General features: G+C 37.2%; 1 protein-coding gene across 2 annotated transcripts in view; it reads left to right on the top strand.

Moving 5' to 3' along the window:
- Positions 1–23,704, top strand: part of LOC131073974 (homeobox protein LUMINIDEPENDENS) — a 78,274-nt gene that overhangs the window by 44,955 nt on the left and 9,615 nt on the right. The window contains exons 7-11 of one of the 2 annotated variants that reach the window (XM_058010509.2): positions 11,277–11,390; positions 11,496–11,532; positions 11,999–12,050; positions 14,184–14,248; positions 14,629–14,714. In XM_058010509.2, the coding sequence (XP_057866492.2) occupies positions 11,277–11,390; positions 11,496–11,532; positions 11,999–12,050; positions 14,184–14,248; positions 14,629–14,714 (354 nt within the window). Of the gene's footprint in view, positions 1–11,276; positions 11,391–11,495; positions 11,533–11,998; positions 12,063–14,183; positions 14,249–14,628; positions 14,715–23,704 lie in introns of both variants that reach the window. The other variant, XM_058010508.2, reaches the window with a different exon arrangement.

The following is a 23,704-nucleotide window of genomic DNA, read 5'->3' as shown; positions in this document are numbered from 1 at the left end:
ACCTAGCCTGCTCAACACTTCTAAGTTGATGTTGCTCAATTCCACCAACTCACCAAGCCTAGTTGCTTTCTAGGCCTCCAAGTTCCTCTCACTCTCTTCTAGGGCTTGATTCTTGTCCCTACTAGGGTGTTTGCTTCAGGTGTTTTGATTAGGAACCCCATCAATTCACTGTGCTTCTCAGGTGCTCAATTCTGGCCTCTTAGCCTCAACTTGTCATAATGACCCCCAATTGATATGAGATGTTGCAGAGGTGTAATAAGGTCTTCTAACATGTTTTTAGTGCATATGGAGTCCATTGGTGGATTGCAACCTTAAGATTTCCTACCGGTTTCACAATCTTGCTCGGAAAATAGCTACAAGGAATTAGGCCTCCTAGACCGGTTTTCTAGGGCTTGGAGGAAAACGACTCAAAGAACCCCCAAACAAGTTTAACTTTTCTTCAATGATACACCCATGGCTAATAGATTTTTGTAGTTTTAGGCCTTGGTCTGACCGTACAAGGTATGAACCCCAAAATGAGGGTTTGTAGGGTTTTTAAGGGCTTTAACCGGCAGTGAATAGGCAATTTGGGGTTTTGCTATTAAATGGATTCTTCAAGACAACTCCTTGTACATACAAGTCTGCCCCAACCCCATGAACTCCTCCAAATTCAGAAATGGTATTCTTGCATTCACCTCTGCACTCTTCAACACTTTTTCACCTCTTCTTCTCTAACCGGGTAGTCATATCCAAGCACTTCTCCAGCACTTGAACCTGCATATTTACAATGTACAGAAGGTTGCCAACCATGTCCCAACTAGCTGTGATTGCAGCACGTGTGGGACTCATGGGGCAACCATATTTACAAGAAAATGACTATTTACAAGCCAAAACTGGCTACTTGTGAATCAAATCACTTAGACAATAGTAAAAGCTAAATACAATGCTTGAAAATGAAAAGCCTACTCTGCAACACATTACTGAACCTCAATCCATCATTGGATTCATGGATTCAATCCATTAAACCTTCAAAGAATGCAAAAATTGACCAAAAGCAATGAAAAGTGCAGTCCAAAATCTTGTATTCTGATTATTGCTTTCAAAATCCAAGTACACCAACCTTGGTAAACGTGCAAGAGGGGGTTTATATAACTTTCCCACGTGTGGAGTTCTTCCATGGCGTTGGGAAGTTCCCAAATCCACCACTAACCAATTTCAGGACAAAAATTGTCATGACAACTTTCAAAAGTTGTCATGACAACTTTTTGCAATTTTATGATTTTTGCACTTTTGATCTGTCCCACCTAAGAGACCTATATCCAGTCATCACATATGACATTTCAAACATGTCTAAGGCCTATTTAACCCTCTCTAATGCTTTTTCCCACTTTTAGAACTTTTGACCAACAAAAGGCCAAACACCTACTCAAACTCACTATTTTCACAAAAATGCAAACCTAGGTAAAATGAACTCCACCTAGACCTACATTTGACAAAATACTCACTCTTGGACCCTCTTGGAGTCCTTATCACTATTGACTTGGCTAAGGTCAGTACAAGCCAAAATTTGCAAAAACAAGAAAATTAGGACCTAGGTGCTCCTGCACCATTCTCCCTAACAAAAAGAGATCATCTCACCTCTTGAGGAATCAGTGTTGGATCAATGCCAAGCTTCTGGAACTCTGACTCCATCACCCATGTAGCCTCGGCATCATCCATTCCCTGCCATTTAATGAGGTGCTCCCAATAGGCTTGATGCCTAGTCTTCTTAGCAATTCTTGAACTTAACACCTTCTCGGCCTTAGGATCAGGCTTGGCCGGTAACTGAAGGTTATGCACATCATCTAAAATCTCTGTGGGACTGCATTCTACATCTCGGACTGGCCCCTTGTATGCAACCAAGTCTGCTATGTTAAAAACCGGTGACAAGCCTATGTGAGTAGGAAGATCTACTTTGTATGCATTTTCACCATACTTAGCTAGAATGGCACATGGACCTATCCTCCTCATCTGCAACTTGTTTGGCACACCTTGCTGTAGCCTTGCTTTGTTCAAGTGCACCATAACAAGATCCCCCACTTGAAATTGTAGATTTCTCCTCTTTTCATCAACTTTTTGATTTATTTTGCTTGTGTTCTCCTTCAAAGCTTGCCTAACTGATTCACGGACCTCCTTCATGGACTGAGCAAAGTCCTCTGCATATCCACTTCTGATTGCTGCACTTCCTAAATCCCTCAACTAAAAAATGCCTCTTGGGTGCACACCATAGACTACATCAAAAGGGCTTTTACCGATAGTCCTATTTATGGTGTCATTGTATGCATATTCAGATTGAGCAAGTACTTGATCCCATGTCTGCCCATACTCCTTGGTAAGGCATCTCAACAAGTTTCCCAAACTTCTATTCACCACCTCGGTCTGCCCATCTATTTGTGGATGGTAGGCTGATCCAAAAGAGAGATTTGTGCCAAGCTTTGCCATAATGTTTTCCAAAAACGACTTGTAAATTTGGAGTCTCTATCTGAAACTATACTTAATGGTAAACCATGTATCCTTACTATTTCCTTAAAGAACAACTGAGCTATGTGGCATGCATCATGAGTGGTCTTACAAGGCACAAAGTGAGCCATTTTGCTAAATCTGTCCACAATGACATAAATACTGTCATATCCTTGCTTTGTCTTTGGCAAACCTACCACAAAGTCCATGCTAATGCATTCCCATGGTCTACTTGGGATGGGAAGTGGTTGATACAAACCGGCATTTGTTGAAGTACCCTTAGCTTTTTGGCAAACTATGCAAGTCTCCACATACCTCTTCACATCTTGATTCATCCTTGGTCAATAATAGAATCTCTGAACCAATTCTTGAGTCTTATTGACTCCAAAATAATCACTAAGGCTGCCATTGTGTTTCTCTTGTATAAGATTTTCCCTCATTGAGCCTTTAGGCACACAAAGTTGTCCACCTTTGAACAATAGCCCATTTTGTAAAGTGAAATCTGAGTATTCACTATGGAAATGATTTTGATAATCCTTGCATACTTGGTAAGCACTTGAGAAGTCTTCATCCTCTGCATACAAATCTTTAAAACTATCCACACCTATGCTTCTCAACTGAATTTCTTGGACTGTCAAGAGCCTCCTACTTAGTGCATCAGCTACACGATTTTGCTGCCCTTTCTCGTGCTTAATGGTGAAAGTATAGGCCTGCATATACTCCACCCATTTCATGTGTTTGTGACTGAGTTTGTCTTGGGAATTCAGAAAACTCAATGCTTGGTTATCCGTGTACACCACAAATTCTTTGGGTAGGAGATAGTGTCTCCATTTTCTCAATGCTTGCACCAAAGCATACAACTCAAGATCATAAGAGGAGTATTTCCTCTTAGCATCACTTAGCTTCTCACTATGGAAGGCTACTGGTCTTCCTTCCTGTCTTAGGACAGCACCTACTGCAACATTGCTTGCATCACACTCTACAATAAAAAGTTTCTCAAAACTAGGCAACACTAGTATCGGTTGGGTGGCTATTTTCTCCTTCAAGGTTTCAAAACCTTTGTTTGCTGCTTCATTCCATTGAAATTTGGCCTTCATACCACCTCTAATGGTATCTAGCATTGGGGCACATATAGCACCGAACTGCCTAATAAACGTCCGGTAGTACTGGGCTAATCCATGGAAGCTTCTCACCTCTGTTGCTGATCTAGGAGTAGGCCAACTTACAATGGCTTCAACCTTGCTTGGGTCCATCTTGAAGTTTCCTTGAGATAACACAAACCCAAGGTAAACCAATTCTTGCTTAACAAACTCACATTTCTCCAAATTCATGGTTTAGCTTCTCATCATATAATCTTTGTAATACATCTTGCAAATGACTAATATGTGCTGCTCTATCCTTACTAAGAATGAGAATATCATCAAGATATACTACCACAAATTTACCTATGAAGTCCTTCATCACCTCATTCATGAGTCTCATGAAGGTGCTTGGAGCATTGGATAAGCCAAATGGCATTACAAGCCACTCATAAAGACCTTCAGTAGTCTTAAATGCAGTCTTCCATTCATCACCCTCCTTGATTCTTATTTGATGATAGCCATTCTTAAGGTCAATCTTGGTAAAGTACTTGGCTTCCCCTAAACAATCCATTAGGTCTTCTATTCTAGGAATAGGGAACCTATATCTGATGGTGATCCTATTTATGGCTCTAGAATCAGTACACAATCTCCAAGTACCACCTTTTTTTGGTGCCAACACGGTAGGGACAGCACAAGGGCTAATACTATTCCTAATTAGGCCTTGGTCTAAGAGCTCTTGGATTTGCTTGGCAATTTCAACGTTTTGTTGAGGAGTCATTTTATAGGCTGCCTTATTAGGCAAGGATGCTTCGGGAATGAAGTCTATTTGATGGCTTATGGTTCTTTTAGGAGGTAAGGTGGCTGGCTGTCTTTCACTTACTATACCTTTGAATTTCTTCAACAATTCTTGCACCTCTATTGGTAAATGTTGTTGCTCTTTCTTGTCTTCTTCTTTGGGCTTCATCACAAGTGCAAACCCTATGCCTTCACCTTCCTCAAGTGTCTTTAAGAACTGCTTTTCACTCACCAAAAGAACATTAGGACCTGCTGCCCTTTTTTCACCTTCCTCAAGGATAGACTGAATCTTGAATGTGACTCCATCCTTCTTGAATGAATATGCATTCTTGGCTCCATCATGGATAGCTTGTCTATCAAATTGCCATGGTCTTCCTAATAGAAGATGGCATGCATCCATGGGTAAGACATCACATAACACCTTGTTCTTATACCTCCCAATGGTAAAATCCACCCATGCTTGCTCATTAACAAGAACACGTTGTCCTTTGTTCAACCAGGTGACTCTATAAGGGTTGTTGTGAGGTATCCTCTGCAATTTGAGCTTGCTCACTGCCTCTTCTGACACAATGTTGTCTGTAGACCCTGAATCAATGATCACTGACCGGTTCTTTGATCAAAGTTCTCCTTATCATCAAGTTGTCACCTACTTTTGATTCTAAGGCAACTTCTGAAGTCTTGCTGCTTGAAGACTCTTCTTGAAGATAGCTCACTCTTCTTTCACCACCATGTGATGATAATCCCTTCTCTGGACACCTATATGCTGGATGACCAAGTTGGTTACAATGGTAACACTTCATTTTTGCAAAGTATGAGGAACCTCTACCTTGGCTACTAGATCTTCCTCTGGAACCACTGTTTGATCCCCTTCCTCTATTGAATCCTCCTCTACTACTGCCACTATCTTGCTGCTCAATGAGTTTAGACTCTCCTTGTGTTCTTTGTCTAGAACTTCTTCCACCAAAGCCTCCTTTATGGCCTCTATTTACTTTTCCTTTACCTCTGCCCCTATTGTTGCTTGAGTCATGTCTTCTTTTCAGTTTTTCGTTCCACCTTAAGGGCAAGTTGAAAAGTTTGATGAACTGTTTTTGGGCTCATCAAACTGATTTCTTCTTGGATGTTCCACCGTAGGCCATTTAGGTACCTAGCAACCTTGAGACTCTCCTCTTCTACCACATGAGATCTAAGGCTAAGTTTGTGAAACTTTTCGGTGTAGCTACTGACATCAAGATCTTTCTACCCTAAGTTTTGCCTCTTCCTATGAATTTGCACTTCATAGTCATTAGGGAGATAGACTTCTTTGATTTTAACTAACATCCCTTTCCAAGAAGAGATGGGTGCTTTGCCCATTTTCTTCCTCTCATCTTGTACAAACTGCCACCATGTAAGAGCAACGCCCCTCATCCAGGACTTGGCTACCCTAACTCTTTGGGCTTCAGTTATGCATTCACACTCAAAGTGGTTCTCCATACCTTCTATCCATTCTAGGAACACTTCTGCCTCCATCTTGCCAGTGAACAATGGCAATCCTTCTAGTGACTTGCCACTCAAGGCCTTTAATGCCTTCAAGAAAGGTTCTTGCTCTAAGATAGGATCAGGTTCAGGTATCTTGTCTATCTCTGCCACTTCTTTACCCTTTCCTTCTACTCCTTCCACTTTTACATACACTTCTTCTGCCTTGGTCTCAATATCACCAAGCTTACTCTCCATCTTTCCAATTTTTCCAATTTTTCCTTCAAGAGCTTGTTCTCTTCCTCCTGATCTTCCACTTTCCTTGCCAATTCAGCATTGGTCACCATGTTGTCTCCAACTGTCTCTCCTCACAACAAGGACATCAACCTTACTAGCCCAAATCTTGTAGGCTCTGATACCAATTTGATGGGATTAACCTAGCCTGCTCAACACTTCCTAAGTTGATGTTGCTCAATTCCACCAACTCACCAAGTCTAGTTGCTTTCTAGGCCTCCAAGTCCCTCTCACTCTCTTCTAGGGCTTGATTCTTGTCCCTGCTAGGGTGTTTGCTTCAGGTGTTTTGGTTAGGAACCCCATCAATTCACTGTGCTTCTTAGGTGCTCAATTCTTGCCTCTTAGCCTCAACTTGTCATAATGACCCCTAATTGATATGAGATGTTGCAGAGGTGTAATAAGGTCTTCTAACATGTTTTTAGTGCATATGGGGTCCATTGGTGGATTGCAACCTTAAGATTTCCTACTGGTTTCACAATCTTGCCCAGAAAAGAGCTACAAGGAATTAGGCCTAATTAGGCCTCCTAGACCGGTTTTCTAGGGCTTGGAGGAAAATGACTCAAAGAACCCCCAAACAAGTTTAACTTTTCTTCAATGATACACCCATGGCTAATAGATTTTTGTGGTTTTAGGCCTTGGTCTGACCGTACAAGGTATGAACCCCAAAATGAGGGTTTGTAGGGTTTTCAAGGGCTTTAACCGGCAGTGAATAGGCAATTTGGGGTTTTGCTATTAAATGGATTCTTCAAGACAACTCCTTGTACATACAAGTCTGCCCCAACCCCATGAACTCCTCCAAATTCAGAAATGGTATTCTTGCATTCACCTCTGCACTCTTCAACACTTTTTCACCTCTTCTTCTCTAACCGGGTTGCTCCTGGACTCGCTTAGAATGAGGTGTCAGTCATATCCAAACACTTCTCCAGCACTTGAACCTGCATATTTACAATGTCCCAACTAGTCGTGATGGCAACACGTGTGGGACTCATGGGGCAACCATATTTACAAGAGAATGACTATTTACAAGCCAAAACTGGCTACTTGTGAATCAAATCACTTAGACAATAGTAAAAGCTAAATACAATGCTTGAAAATGAAAAGCCTACTCTGCAACACACTAGTGAACCTCAATCCATCATTGGATTCATGGATTCAATCCATTAAACCTTCAAAGAATGCAAAAATTGACCAAAAACAATGAAAAGTGCAGTCCAAAATCTTGTATTCTGATTATTGCTTTCAAAATCCAAGTACACCAACCTTGGTAAACGTGCAAGAGGGGGTTTATATAGCTTTCCCACATGTGGAGTCCTTCCATGGCGTTGGGAAGTTCCCAAATCCACCGCTAACCAATTTCAGGACAAAAATTGTCATGACAACTTTCAAAAGTTGTCATGACAACTTTTTGCAATTTTATGATTTTTGCACTTTTGATCTCTTCCACCTAAGAGACCTATATCCAGTCATCACATATGATATTTCAAACATGTCTAAGGCCTATTTAACCCTCTCTAATGCTTTTTTTCACTTTTAGCACTTTTGACCAACAAAAGGCCAAACACCTACTCAAACTCACTATTTTCACAAAAATGCAAACCTAGGTAAAATGAACTCCACCTAGACCTACATTTGACAAAATACTCACTCTTGGACCCTCCTGGAGTCCTTATTCACTACTTACTTGGCTAAGGTCAGTACAAGCCAAAATTTGCAAAAACAAGAAAATTAGGACCTAGGTGCTCTTGCACCAGTTGTCTTGTGATTCATCAGTAAGATTGTTTTGGAAACCAGTATGTCGGTTCTCAATTAGGAGGTAGCCTTGGGATGATTTAGAGCATCGCAAGCTTGCCAGAAAACAAGGGATTAGATGTTCAACTGAGCAGAAACTGAATGGAGAAAAAACTGCTGGCTTCCAACAGGAGGCAATTTCTTGACTGCCCTGGCAGTTGTGTAACTGCCAGTAGTCATTAGGTGGCAGTTTCATACAAGTTGAACAGAATGAAGAATTTGCAGGGTTTGGATACTTTAGTTTGACTTTCCAACATATGGACTTCAGTTTGGTCCCAAGGATGGACATGGGAAAGGCTAAAGAAGCATGAAACACATTTTGCAAGGGTTGGCTCTCAATATGAGCGTCACCTCGTCCAAAATTTGATGGTTGGAAGAGAACAAGGGTTTCCATAGAACTTGGTTTAAGAGTTCCGATTCATCGCTTGGACATATAAACTCTTGTATATGACTGGATATTAATGGAATGAGGAGCAAGAGCTCACTCTTTTAAGGGTTTCTCCCGGTGTATCTGTTTGTTAAGTCTCTTTTGTGGGCATGGATGTGTTACGATTTTATTCCATTTTTCATTACATTTTTGAACATTGAAACTGAACTTAAAAGCTTTCTAGAGTAAGAATTCAGTTGATTGAAGGTGTAGTATAAATTTTACAATAAGAAATCTGTAATTGGTGATTGTTTGGGGAGTATCTCTTAACATTTTACAGATCAGTTAATTCTTAGAATTTGAAGAGATGTGAATTTTGAGTTTCTCTTCCAAGGGAAATCTATATTTATAAACAGGATTCTAAATATTCCTGGAAGGAGGAGATTTTACATGGAGTTTGGTCTATTAAAAAATTAATATAAGAGGCTTAATTCTTTTCTAAATTTCTTCATTTTCTAATATGGAAGCTTGTGTATGTTACACTTTAATTTAGTTTGTTTATGCACTGGGTTGCATCTGATTATATATAATTATATTATTCTGTAAAAGTGCATGGGTTAGATTTATGTTCTGAAATTGATGTTGCTTTCTGTTGATTTCATTAGTTAACTCATCCGTCCAGAAAACAAAAATAAAAAAGGTAGGCCAGTTGTTCTGTTGAAAAAATCCTCCATTATTGATGTTGACTGGATGCCCTCTGGTACATCTTTAGCTCCCCTGGACCGAACTGGGGAGTTGTGACCCCCCTCATGAGGGGGAGTGGGTGAGTACTAGGAGGGTTGGTGCCTACGATAGAGAGTGAAAAGTATTATTAGGAAAAGTTGAGGAAATTAATAATTATTGGCTTTCATTAATTAAACATTTGGTATCTGATGTTTGCTGAATAATTATTGAAGTATTAATTTATAACTTTATTTCATTTCATTACATTTGGTATGGTTTTAGCCAGTACAATAAGTTTAGTTTATATTATTTCCTTGGATAACCCTTGCCTCAAGTCATGGAATGGGAGGATTTCAAATTGTTTTTGCCTTTGAATTTTGCAAGGTCAATAGATGTCTTTTAGGGGCAATTTATGACTCCCTTGTGATATATTTTTGAAATAGTAATATATATTGACTATAATGAGATGTTTCCAATGTGAGAATATTATGAAGAATAAACATATAATGAAGTAAAAAAGGCATCAATATTGTTGACATGTGCTAAAACATGGATCAACTTGCATTTGTTATTAGGAAATAGAATGTATGACACATCAACTTCTTAAATAGAGTAGTCCTGTAGATGGCTGATTGCAACAAGGTGGAGTTTTGTGTGCTACCGACTAGTTTGATTTAAGGTGGCAGTATAAAAACTAAATTACTTAAATCACTTGGGAAAGCAATAGTCTCCCATTGTAGGGAAGGAAGTGTAGAGATCAGGACAAGAAAGATATCACACGTAGAATACAATACCCAAACAATGTATGGAGTTAGAGTCAATTGTAATAGGAGTTGGAAATACTAAATAGAATGCCCAAAAAATAACAAATATACAAGCACAATTTACCACAACTGCACTTTTATTGTATTAAAATGTTTCTAAATAATAATGAACTACTGATGTTTGATGATTCAAAATGGTACTCCAGGTGCTGCTTGTCATCTTAGTCCTTGCTGGTTTTTTGTTGGTCACAGTTGTTTACTTGCTGTATCCAGCAGACTGGTCTTTTGGCCTCTGAGGCTTATATTGTGTAGCCTGTTTATTTGTTGACTATTATATAACAATTAAAAAGTAATTCAAAATATAAAATGAGTCATGACTGTAGAATTTTATGTCTCAGATCAGAAATCAGAATTAATAAAATGAATTTCAGATTAAGTAGGCATGAAAACAAAGCAAGTGCACAAGAGACTCAAAACATTTACCCTGGGAAAACCTCTGATGAGGAAAAACCCAGCTATAAAGACCCACAGGTCTGACTATGTATTCACTTTAGATTGTAACAATACAATGCATAGATAGGGCTTTTGTTACAGCACCTTAACAGCAGATAAGAGCAGCACCTATCACCTTCAGTTTTGTGTAGAATACAAACAGCAATGTTCGGATCTGATACAACAAAGTTCTACAGATCTTCTTCTTCATCAGCATACAGGCCTAAAGATGATCACCTTGGAAGGAGAGGCTTCAAAGCAAATCACACCCTTCTGGAGATAATTCGCACTTCTTGAGCAGATTCGCACCTTTCCTTTTAAGAGCAGATTGAACTTTATGATCTCATTTGCAACCAAAATGTTCTTTATTTATATGAGCTGCTGGGGATGCAATATGTGGTCGGCCTCATAAACTTTGGCGCCAAAAACCCTTTTATTGTTTTGCTGAAAATCCTTTTGGGGCCACATGTTATATTGTTTGCTGTTAGATGAGGTGAGGCGTGTTCTCCCTTTAGGGTCAGCCCTAAAGGGACACGCTACCTCTTGTAGCGTGAGGGTCCAGCCCTATTTTCTTTTATAGTTACAAAACAACAATGACATGATTATCGGTATTGCATATCATATTATTGATTTTTTATTAAGCATTGCATGCATTGTGCGACATGTCTTCATTTTAAGAGTATTCAGGAGCTCAAAAAATGTTTAAAATTCGAATAAACAGTAATTTTAGTATCTGTTAGTGCGTTGATGGCTTGTTTCTAACTCTCTATTAATTTACATCTGTTTTTCAAAACTTCGAAGTGAGGATTATTACTTAAGATTTGTGAGTGGAGTTCACATTTTTTCTTTGAATATACTTTCTTAGTAGAATCTCACAGAAATTATTTAATGAACACATTTATTATCCTATAATATTCAAGCTGGCAATTTAGGGAATTGAATTTAGGACTTAATGTATCTAGTTTTATTTGACATTTTTGTTGAGCATACACATGTTTTTTTTTGACCTTCACAAATTTGTTGATGTGGGTTGAAGATCAGACATCTCCAACAGGGCGAGGGTTCTCTTAACAAGATGGAGCAAGCTGTTTGTGAAGAGTCCAAGTGGAAGGAAAGCTACATCTTCAAGCTTTCAAGTTCATGCACAGAAAGGAGGTAGATTTTTATTCAAGCATATGTTACATTGCTGGTAGCAATCTCAATTTATATGAAGAAAACTGAAAATTATGAATTTCTCCAATTTGCATCTCTATGTTTCAGGTCTGCAAGGACGGGATGTTATTTCTTCCAAGAAAAGGTTATTTTTTCAGACTAGATCTTCTTTTAGTTTACTAGATGTGGTTTGAAGTGGGGCACATCTTGTTTTAGCTTTTTGGAGATTATCAGCCCTGCTACTTATAGTTGCTGCTATATATCTATCGATCTTTAAATTCCAGCAGGATTATTGTTGCCACAATTGTACCATGTATTGCACCCACTGCAACCTTAAGCACTGTTTGGTGGCATCAATACCACATCCTCCAGCACTACTTGGCTGCATTCTACCTGCAATTCTAGCAGGGCTTCACTTAGCATGCACTACGACACTAAGATGCCTTTAGGGAGAGTTGAACATTGGTCCCCATCATTAGAACCAAACGAACAAACCACTCGACCACACTCCTGTTGACCTATCATAGATTAGATTTTATCCGTATGACAATTTTTCAATTCCTTGAGTTGTCTGATTTTTTGATATAGATCTGAACTCGTTAATTTTGCAGGGTGGATGATTCATCAAGGGAAGAAAATCATGATAATTACAAAAGAGTCAAGGCAAGCAGCATTGTAAATTGCCGTCTTAATTTTCTTCAATTGTTTTTTATCTGATAAGGCGTTTTTGTATAGTGTTATTATTATTGGGAACCAGACAATGGGTCAAGTTTGGAATTTGATTGTTAAAATATATGGTTGAAGTTGCACATGTGATATTGTTTTGTTGGTAATAACTTGAAGTCTCACATATGATATTGTTTTGTTTGTAATAATTTAAAATAGGTGTTAAGATAAATGCCACTTACTTCAATGTGCAAGTAATTTTTACTGAGACATTGATTTAGGCTTCTTATCCATCGCTAGTTGAACTATCCTGCTTATAATACGTGGTTACAAATGCAAATATATTTAAGGGGTTCTACAATCGATAATCTACTAGTATATATATGACAATAAATTTCTCAAGAGATAGGTGTCCAAGTTTTTAAAATTTTAGTTCAAATTTCAAATTGTTAGTAATTCAACATTGATGAGTCCCTGTTGGGGAATGGATTAAGTCTTTTAAAACAAAAGTGAGCTTTGAAAAGATGCACATATTTGGCCTTGTGCCTACAATTCCCATTAGGTCCTTGGTCAAGGATGGGTAGATGGGATGTTGATTGTGCAGTGCACAGAAGAGGATGTATGGCTGCCAGTCTTCTGTTTATGGCTAGCTTGTGCCTAAATCTACTGAATGGTTTTCATTAAGGACAGGGAAAATTTAAACCCCTTCATATCTGGGTGGCGCATTCTGTAAGGAAAAATAAGTTGCAGGAAATTGTGTTTTTACAATTGTTGTTTAAGAAATCACTGTTGTGCATTTATAATAATTTTTATTTTCATAATTCAATCTATTATAGTTCATTTGGTTATATTGAAATTTTGAATGTATATGGCATTTATTTAGATGTTTTAGATGGTTAAACATTATAAAATGTAGTTATTAGTTTCAGAAAGTATCTTCTTGTTGCACTGCATGAAAAACAAAAACAATGTTTCAGGCCCAACTTTGGGACCTGTTGTCAAGGGAAAAAAGTGATTATGTTGGGAAATTTTCTAAAGTTCAATACATTATATGCAACCAAGGCTATGTGGCCTTTTACTCTGTAATCATTCAATTCCCATAACCATGTGTACTTCGTACTTTTTTATCATTTAAAAGTTTTGATCAATTGTATGAGAGGTTGCCATTATCTTAACGGAACCCATCATCCCATTTTAAATTTTTAGTATTTTCTGTTTTGAGGACTTCCTCTACTTTCTAATTATAATTGTCATCTTTTTGCTGGAAGTTTAGTCTTTCTCTCTGCAAATTCCAACCAGTGTCCTCTGCTTGTGGTGAGGTTTCAGTATCACTACAATGCTACTTAATCCTGGACCATATAGAACAACCTGCTTTCCTATTTATTCTTTTCCATATGAACAATGAATTACATAAAGCCTTTTTATGTATGCACCAATTTGGGGGCTCTTTGGCTCTGCGCAACTTGCTTCCAATAGTCTTGCAAAGACTGGAAGCCATTTTTGATTCTCTTTCTGCTGAAAGTGAAAGGGCATACCCTTGGTTGTATAGATTTTTAGCCATTAGGGGATTTCTCATTGTGATGGGTTCTGAAGTTGCGGCCAAAACATCAAGATCTTTTAATTCCTTTCATTTAATATATCCAAAAGCTGCTTTAACAATGGACACTGCAAAAGCCTGAAAAACCTAATAGCCATTAGTATCTCATGTATGGTATTCCTGGTGTCATCACATTGAATTTGTGTATTCTCCATTGTCAAGCTGTGGTAAATTGACCTTCCCTCTTTTCATTTGCAAACCCTGGTGCAACTTAGTGTGGCATGCATACACCTATCCATCTACAGCATCGTTTTGCCATTTTGGCTTTTAAATGCATGACAAGTGGTTAATTACACGTCTTTGGTTTTCTTCTATGTATTTCAAAACGTTTATAATGAGGGAATCTATTAGCAAAGATGTGGATATTCATATAACAAACTGGAATATTCTTAGTATTATAAGTTTCAACCTCCTGTTTATAAAAGCATGTTTTTTTGTATTTTATGGATAGAAACCTTCAAAAAATTATTATGATGCCCATTTTCACCAGCTCAGGACAAACTAAGTTGTGACCTTTGAATTGCTCTCTTCAGGAGGATTCTCATGAATGTATGAAAATGAAGCTGGTACGCACAATTACAGGCACCAACTCACCAAGGTAAGTGTTCTATACAAATGTGCTTTGAAGATGTAACGACTAACAGGATGATGATTCTATTTTCTATGAAATAAATTCTTCTGGATAAGTGCATGCTTGTTTTTTATTTGCGGTTCATACTATTGAACTGTCATCATAGTAATTTGTTCAAGCTGTATGACAAATTAGGTTGATGAATAAAAACATACAGGCAGTTTATTCCAAAGAATTTTATATGACATACACACTGCAAAAATCATAAAATTTTAATGAATATTCACTTGAATGAACTCATTTTGCATTAATGCCTATCAAATGGTGTATTAGCTATATGATATTGTTGACAACAATAATTCAAGGCTTTTAAAGTGATAAAGTTGTGTGGGATCTTAATCATGCAGGCAGTCAAGGCTATTGCAAAGCTCTGTGCAAACTTTGGATTCTGAGTGCTCAAAAAAACGGCCTTCTCATGCCCTTTCTCTTGATCGTATCCTTTTACATGCGTATGAGACTGGTGTATGTTGTATTTCACAACATGTCCTCAGAAGGTGTGTGAGCATAGATTTATGGCATCTGTCATTTAAGCATTGATGCCTTCTTTTATTCAAACTATTGCAAGCATTATGAACATGCACATAAACAATAAATCTGAAGATTGATATGATAATGGAATAATTATTTGAAAAAGATGACCATGTATATTAAAACCTTCATCAATGGGATTAGTGGTGATTTCTTTATATGCCTTTGAATCTAATTTTTGATGGGCTTTTTTCATTTTTTGTGAGAACCTTGGATGGATTCAAGATTGTCTTTAGATATGAAATTTATCTTCCTTGAGCAAGAAGCTAAATAAAGTTTTTGACTCAATATTGGACGTGTAAGTGATAGTTTAACTCTAACAGCTAAAAGTAACATTAAAGTTTTGTATTCTTCTCGGATTTGTTGATTCTTGAGTACATACCTTTCTAACATGTTCACAGTTATTGAGAATTATAATAGCATATTTTTTTCTTGGGAATAAATTGGCAAACCAAAACACAAGGGTTTTGTCAATTAATTGGGAATCTAAAAAACATTGAAAAATCAGCAAAAAAGAGAATTGCTGTTTTTTATATTTAAGCACAATTTAATTGCACTAGGAGAGAGAGAGAGTACACCATGAATTTTGGAATATGTTTTTTTCATTAGTTTTCAGGACATTACTACATAGTTTGTTTCTAAAGTTCAAACTTGAAAATCAATTACAATCTTCTTTATACGATGGCAACCTACAAAATACAATTAACAAGAACTGGAGGGAGCTAATGACCCTTGCTGCTAGTGCTAGGAATTACAGGGGGCCACAGATTATAATGAGGAAGTGCAGGGTCCATGCTTCTCTAAATCAATCAATCTAGTTTTTAATCAATTGCCTTGACATCCCTCAGATGGAGAGGTCATCTTCATCACATGTGAGTCATTTGGAATGTAAGCGATCTTAAGACTTTAACAACTAAGGATACTAGTGATCCATCGCTAGGACCATCTGTTAAAATACAGGGGTTGTAGTTGATATCAGATCGATGGATAGATAGCAAGAACAAGAATCCCATTATCGTTTTAGTGGCTTTGAGCGGCACATTGGTGTTCTTGAAGTTCATAGATGTCTCACATGAAATAAAAAATGTTTGGACTTTGTGCAAACTATTGGGGGAGGTTTTCTAGGGAGTTGGGGGTGTGAATGTTGTCCAAGTTGGGTCAAAAGATTTTTTTTGGGTTTAACTTTTCCATTTTTTTTTCCAAGTCCTGAGTCTGAGTCAAAATTTTATGCTACCAAGTCTGAGTTTTTCAACAATGACATGAACTAAAGAAAAATTTAAAATCAAATAATAATTAAAAAAACTTTGAGGACCTTACCTAGTGGGCAGAAATGATAGGTCTGATTCACTGAGGGTGTAAAGCTGATGAAAGTCTATCCAGTTTGATTGAAAAAACCAATCTTGTACAATCAAATGCAGATGATCTGTCAAATTTTTTCTGAATATGCTTTGATTTATTTATTTTAATCAGAAGTTTTGGTATACAGTTTAAATATCACAATTAATTGCAAATTGCAATTTATCATGATTTTGGGGTCAACAATGGCATTGACCAATAAATTCAGGAAATCATGATTTTTAAAAGTTTTAATTGTCTTTGAGGCAGAGTCATGATTTATCTGAACAAATTTCAATTTTTGTAATAATGCTTACAATATCTAGTCACTGAGAATTCATGGAACCAATCAGTTATTCACCCTCAATTGTAAACAGTTAAGCTTGATTTTCCTTTTCTAAATGCAAATTTTTGAAGATAACATCAATGGCATATTCCATTTCATGTGGTGTGTAATTCATAATCTGCCTAACTATGATTTCTTGATAATTCTGTACTTCAATTTTTCTCTTTCTATTTAAAGCTTATGTTTGTTAATGCATAATAGCTTCTGCAAGATAAGACATCTCTAACCATCACTCTATTTGATAGTTACAATTGATCTCCTTAAATCTGTTATAGTTTATTCATCTATTTTATGCTTTCCGATTTGAATATGATTATCGGGTTTTATTAGATGATTGACAAAATTATAATGTTTTCACTGATTATTATGTCATTAGCAATTGTTAACACTGTGCATATATGTTAAGCATTAATCTATATGCTATCGGGCTAATAAACCTGATAGCATATTAATGTCGATTCATTTATTAATTGACATTAATATGTTATCAGGGAATTAAACCCGATAACATATAATGTTATTGTTATGTTATAAACCCGCAATGCATTTATCGGGTAACATAAATTGAACTCGGCTTTGTTAATAACACTGATTCACTATCGGGTTGCTTATGAATAGTGTTTGTTAAATGCCAAACTAAAACCGATTTCGGATGTGATTATATTGAAGAGGCACCAACCAATGAATGCCTTGGTCAGTCATGTCTTTTGGACATGACCGATCAAGTCATTCATTGATCGGTTCATTCTCATCTATAGACCGATAAGTTTAAATGGAGAAGACAGAGAAAATATCAAATGATCTCTCTCCCACAGCCTGCAAATAAAATCAGACATCGTTAGACAGTAAATCTGCAAGTAATAATAACATTGCATCATTGAAAATATAACTTGTTCTTCAATTGAAAATTGAATAATCTTTACATGGTATCAGAGCTATAGTTGATCGAACCCGAGGCTATTCGATTTTGTGAATAATTTAAGAACAAGGTTATATACTACATCACATTTCTCAAATGGCCAGCGCTATCAGATTCGAAGACAGACTCAGAGGTGGTGATGATTTTTCAGCTTGGAAGTTCAGAATCAAGATGATCTTAAGGGAGAACAAAGTGGATTCATTTGTTCAAACTGAAAATGCACAACTTGAAAATGAACGTGACAAAGCAGCATGGATTGAGGGAAATGAAAAGACCATTAAAATAATAGTTGATGGGGTGAGAAACAACATAATGCCCATCATAAGGAAACATCAGACGGCCTATAAAATGTTCAAAACACTCGAAAGCACATTTGAGATATCAAATGCAAGTCGAACTCTAGCATTAAAACGAGAGATAAATCATATCACCAGGAACAAAGGGGAGACAATCAATGCCTACTTTATGCGGATATCAACCCTAAGAGATGAACTAGCAACTCTTGATTATGAGATCCAAAGCAAAGAGTTAACACTCATTGCTCTAGATGGGTTGCCTAGTGGATGGAGTACATTAGTTCAAGGCATTAGTGCAAGGTCCGAATATCCTAAGTTTGAAAGATTAAGAGATGATTGTCTCCAAGAAGAAACAAGATTGAACAAGATGAGAATAAAACAAAAGAACATAGACGAAGACCTTTAAGTCCTAAATACTAACACAAATAAGAAAACCAAGAAGAAGCAATTTAGGAAGAGGAAAGGTCATCAAGGCAAGAACACTTCAAAGAAAGACCTATCACATATTCAATGCTATAGGTGTGACAAATTCGGGCACTATGTTGCAAAATGTCCGGAGAGAGCCAAACTTCAAGCCACATTTGCCAAAGCAGGAAAATCCAAAAGAGAAGATGACTCTGAAAACTATGTCCTCTACTCAGCACTTACAAGCCATGCAACAAACAAGTCTAACTCCTAGGTGATCGACAGTGGCTCATCCAAACACATTACAAGGTTTAGAGAAGTGCTAGACTCCATGATAGAGGAGAATGATGAGGAAGTGACTATCGGAGATGATTAGATGATTCCTCACATCCAGTTAGAGGAATTGGATCCTGCACCATCAAACTAAAGATAGGCATATCATTGCAACTCGAAGGAGTACTATATGTCCCTGACATCAAGAGAAATCTAGTCTCCATATCAGCACTAGAAGATAACGGATACAAAGTAACCTTCATGGAAAACAAGGTGTTGGCTTGGCCAAGGAATTCTTCCATCAAGAAAGCTAAAGTCATTGGTCAAAGACGAGGCTATTTGTATGAGCTATGCACAGAGCACAACCTAGCCCTAATTCATGAAGCCACAAATGCAAATGAAGTAGGCCACCTGAATTATAGAGCTTTATCATCTATGGGAAACCTTGTCATAGGTCTACCTAAGTTGAAGCAATATCATTCAGAGGCATGCAAGGGATGTGCCCTAGGTAAAAATACCAAGGGTGCCTTTCAAAATAGTACTAGGAAGACAAGCAAAGTTTTAGAGTTAGTTCATTCTAATGTATGTGGACCTATGCCCGTACCCTTTCTAGGGTTTTTTTTGTATTATGTAATATTTGTTGATGACTACTCTAGGAAAATTTGGATCTACCTTCTGAAGTGTAAAGAATCAGAAGAGATTCTCAATAGGTTTAAAGAGTTTAAATTACTAACAGAGAAATACTCAGGAAATAAAATTAAAACCCTAAGAACTGATAATGGGGGGGAATACACATCATAATTATTTAAAGATTTTTGTAAAAATTCAGGGATTAAGAGGGAGTTAACAATACCTTATAATCCTCAACAAAATGGGGTAGCTGAGAGGAAAAATAGGACAATTGTAGAAGCTGCCAAAGCCATGATTCTTGATCAAAATCTAAATGTCAATCTTTGGGCAGAAGCAACTAGCACTGCTGTGTATATACAAAACAAATGTCCTCACTCCCATCTTGAAGATAAAACTCCTGAGGAATTCTTTACTAAAATAAAGCCAGATATCAGCCACCTTAGGATATTTGGGTGTCTTGTCTATATACATGTACCTAAAGAGAAAAGACTGAAACTAGAATCTTCTGGAAAAAGGGGAATACTTGTAGGATATAGTGAAACATCCAAGGCCTATAGAATCTATATACAAGGTCAGAGAAATGTTGAACTTTGTGGGGATGTAATCTTTGAAGAAGACTTAGCCTTCAAAAGAGCCCAAAGTACAATAGAGCCTGAAATCTATATCCCTACTCCTAACATAGAAGAAGATCCTACTCCTGAGCTTCAGAGGGAGAATCTTGAGGAAACTATAGGTGAAACTCAAAACCCACCTAGAGAAAACCTCAAGAAAAGACCACTATGGGCCACCAAGACTGTAGCAGAAGCTCAAAAGTTTGCTGCTCCTTTAGAAACCTTCAGGGAAAGCAAAAGACCTAATAAATTCACTAGCTATGTTGCCCTTATGAATGATCTCTCTAAAGCTGAATCAAACAATGTATCAGATGCACTTAAACATCAAGTATGGAAGGATGCCATGTCTGAAGAGTATCAGTCCATTATGAAGAATGATGTTTGGGAGATTGTTCCTAGGCCTACTAAGAAATCTGTTGTTTCATCTAAATGGCTTTTCAAGATCAAACATGCTGCAGATGGCAGTATTGAAAAGCACAAGGCCAGATTTGTAGCTAGAGGGTTCTCTCAAAGGGAATGGATAGATTATGAAGAAACCTTTGCACCTGTAGCCAGATATACCTCATTAAGAGCAGTACTAGCCATTGCAGCAGCAAAAGGGTGGAAGGTGCACCAGATGGATGTTAAGACAACATTTCTTAATGGTGAGATCTCAGAAGAAGTCTACCTAGAGCAACTTGAAGGGTTTGAAATTCATGATGCAGAGTCTCATGTGTGTAGACTCACGAAAACTCTCTATGGGCTTAAACAGGCTCCCAGAGCCTGGTATGAAAGAATTGACACCTATCTCTCAGATCCTAATCTCTACTAGAAACAAAATAAAGGTGATATGCTAATATTGATTCTATATGTTGATGACTTATTAATCACAGGAGAAGATCACCTTATAGATCAATGCAAGAAAGATCTATCTAAAGAATTTGATATGAAGGACTTGGGACTCCATCATTACTTCCTAGGTTTGGAAATATGGCAGAATTCTGATAACATTATACTAAACCAAGGCAAGTATACCTGGACATTTTGAAGAGATTCAAAATGCTAAACTGCAAACCTATGACCTCTCCCATGGAGACAAATTTACATAAACTTAAGGAACCAGCAACAGAGTCACAATCCACTGATCCTACTCAATACAGGCAGATGATTGGGTCCTTGATGTACCTGGTAAATACAAGGCCAGATATCTGTTATGCAGTCAATGCCTTAAGTTAGTTTATGTGTGAGCCTAAGGAGATCCACATGATTGCAGTAAAACACATTATGAGATACTTACAAGGCACTCTAAACTTTGGTCTCAAATATGAGAAAGTTGATCTAGACCTACACGGATTTACAGACTCAGATTGGGCTGGAAGTGTGACTGATAGGAAAAACACTTCAGGGTGTTGCTTCAGTTTAGGTTCAGCCATGATATCCTGGATCAGCAGAAAGCAGTCTTCTGTAGCTCAGAGTTCCACCGAAGCCGAATACATTGCAGCTTCCATGGCTGCTCAAGAGGCAGTGTGGCTTAGGAAGTTGCTTGTGGGATTGTTTGGAGAGCCTATGAAACCTACTATTATACATTGTGACAATCAGAGCTGCATAAAACTTTCAGTAAATCCAGTGTTTCACAACAAATCCAAGCATATTGAGATTCCATACCACTATGTGGGAGATATGGTAGACAGGAATGTGATCCAATTAGAATATGTTTGTACAGGAGATCGGACTGCAGATATTTTGACCAAACCTCTTTCCAGAGTGAAGGTTGATCACTTCAGAAAAGGTTTAGGTATGATAGAAAGGTAATTTGCTTTGTAATCTCTACTTATATTTTGGATTTTATCCCCTGGGTTCATATCTAAGAGGCGACGATCTCTCAAGATAATGAACACTTGTATGTAGACATTATAAGGTGTCGATCTTATGATGTTCAAACCAATTATCATGTTGGATCTCTGGTATGTCATGGAGGTGCCATGACTTTGTTGTGGTAAAACATTTGTATAAAATGTTAGTGCACATACCACAACTTGGATAAGATGAGAATTTAATCATCCTCATATGTTTATCCTTAAGTATTGCGTGTTTAGGCAATACTGATATCACGTGTTCGGGTGATATCTTGTCATCACAAGATGATGAATCTTTTGTATCACATGTTTAGGTGATACTCCATGTCATGTGCTTAGTTGATATGGTTTCTTGTATCATATGCTTTGATGATACCTCATGTCATATGTTTAGGTGATATGAACTCTTGGAGATTGACATTATAAACTACATTAGAAATTCTGGTTATGAAAGAGAAATGTGATGCAGGTTGCTTTATCTATCTTCCAAAGCTAAGAGGGAGTGTTAATGCATAATAGCTTCTGCAAGATAAGACATCTCTAACCATCACTCTATTTGATAGTTACAATTGATCTCCTTAAATCTGTTATAGTTTATTCATCTATTTTATGCTTTCCGATTTGAATATGATTATCGGGTTTTATTAGATGATTGACAAAATTATAATGTTGTCACTGATTATTATGTCATTAGCAATTGTTAACACTGTGCATATATGTTAAGCATTAATCTATATGCTATCGGGCTAATAAACCTGATAGCATGAATCGACATTAATATGTTATCAGGGTATTAACCCGATAACATATAATGTTATTGTTATGTTATAAACCCGCAATGCATTTATCAGGTAACATAAATTAAACTCGGCTTTGTTAATAACACCGATTCACTATCGGGTTGCTTATGAATAGTGTTTGTTAAATGCCAAACTAAAACCAATTTCGGATGTGATTATATTGAAGAGGCACCAACCAATGAATGCCTTGGTCGGTCATGTCCAAAAGATATGACCGATCGAGTCATTCATTGATCGGTTCATTCTCATATATAGACCGATAAGTTTAATTGGAGAAGACATAGAAAATATCAAATGATCTCTCTCCCACAGCCTGCAAATAAAATCAGACATTGTTAGACAGTGAATCTGCAAGTAATAATAACATTGCATCATTGAAATATAACTTGTTCTTCAATTGAAAATTGAATAAACTTTACAATGTTGGCATATGTTATTACATATCATGCCTGCTGTAACAAAAATAAAAACATGTTTATTGCTATTTTCCTGCACATTTTGGTTCTCATATTTCCAGTATGTCTTAGCTACTTGGAAAATGCTCATATACTGCATTTCTCATACTAAAATGAATCGAATGCGAAAAGATATTCACAAAATTCCTAGACAAGTTTTGAGGTATAAATTTCAGCCAGCTTGTTAAATTCGTGCCCTAGATCAGTAATCAGATTTGTAACATTTAATCATGCCCTAGTTTATTAATCAGATTTGTAATTTAGTAAACTATAATCAAGTAAATTCAAGAATGAAACAAGGAATCAAGAGACAAACACAAATACCCTGGGAACTCCAAGGAGGAAAAAACCCAGCATTAAAGACCCATAGGTCAGATTATGTATTCACTCTTATTGCACAAATACAATACTTAGCTTGCTTTTCTGAATCTGATCTTTATGTATCAGATCTGCCCTTTTCGCATGCTTCAAGACTGCACCAAAATGCCCTATATCCTCTTGAATAAGTTCGCACAATCCTTGGATAAATTCACACAACCTTCTTTAGTGATTTCGCACCTCTTGTTTGCAAAGCTAATTCGCTGATTTCATGGATGATTGAATTGTATTTGCAAGTTGACTTAATTTATATGAGTCCTTAACCTTTATTAACTCCAAGTCGGCCTTCCTCCTTTTGGCTCCAATTTATTTATTGTGGCGTGGAGTATTTTAGGGTGGCGTGTAGGTATAGGGCTGGGCTCAACTTGGGGGCACGTTACCCCTTTAGGATAGGACCCAGTCCTATATGGGTTCGGATGTTGCCTTAAGGCAATCCGAACCCATCTTACCTAGTTACAAACAACTCTCCCTCTTAACTAGGGAAGAAGAGAATACATAATCTGAACCTTTAGAGTTCCATCTAGCACACAAGCATAGGATGGTTCTAGCACACAAGCATAAGATGGTTCTAGCACACAAGCATAGAAAGTGTAATACAAGTGGGTCTTTACA

The sequence above is a fragment of the Cryptomeria japonica genome, chromosome 9 (genome assembly GCF_030272615.1).
Source record: "Cryptomeria japonica chromosome 9, Sugi_1.0, whole genome shotgun sequence".
NCBI lineage: Eukaryota > Viridiplantae > Streptophyta > Pinopsida > Cupressales > Cupressaceae > Cryptomeria > Cryptomeria japonica.
This window is presented reverse-complemented; position numbering and strand designations above follow the sequence as displayed.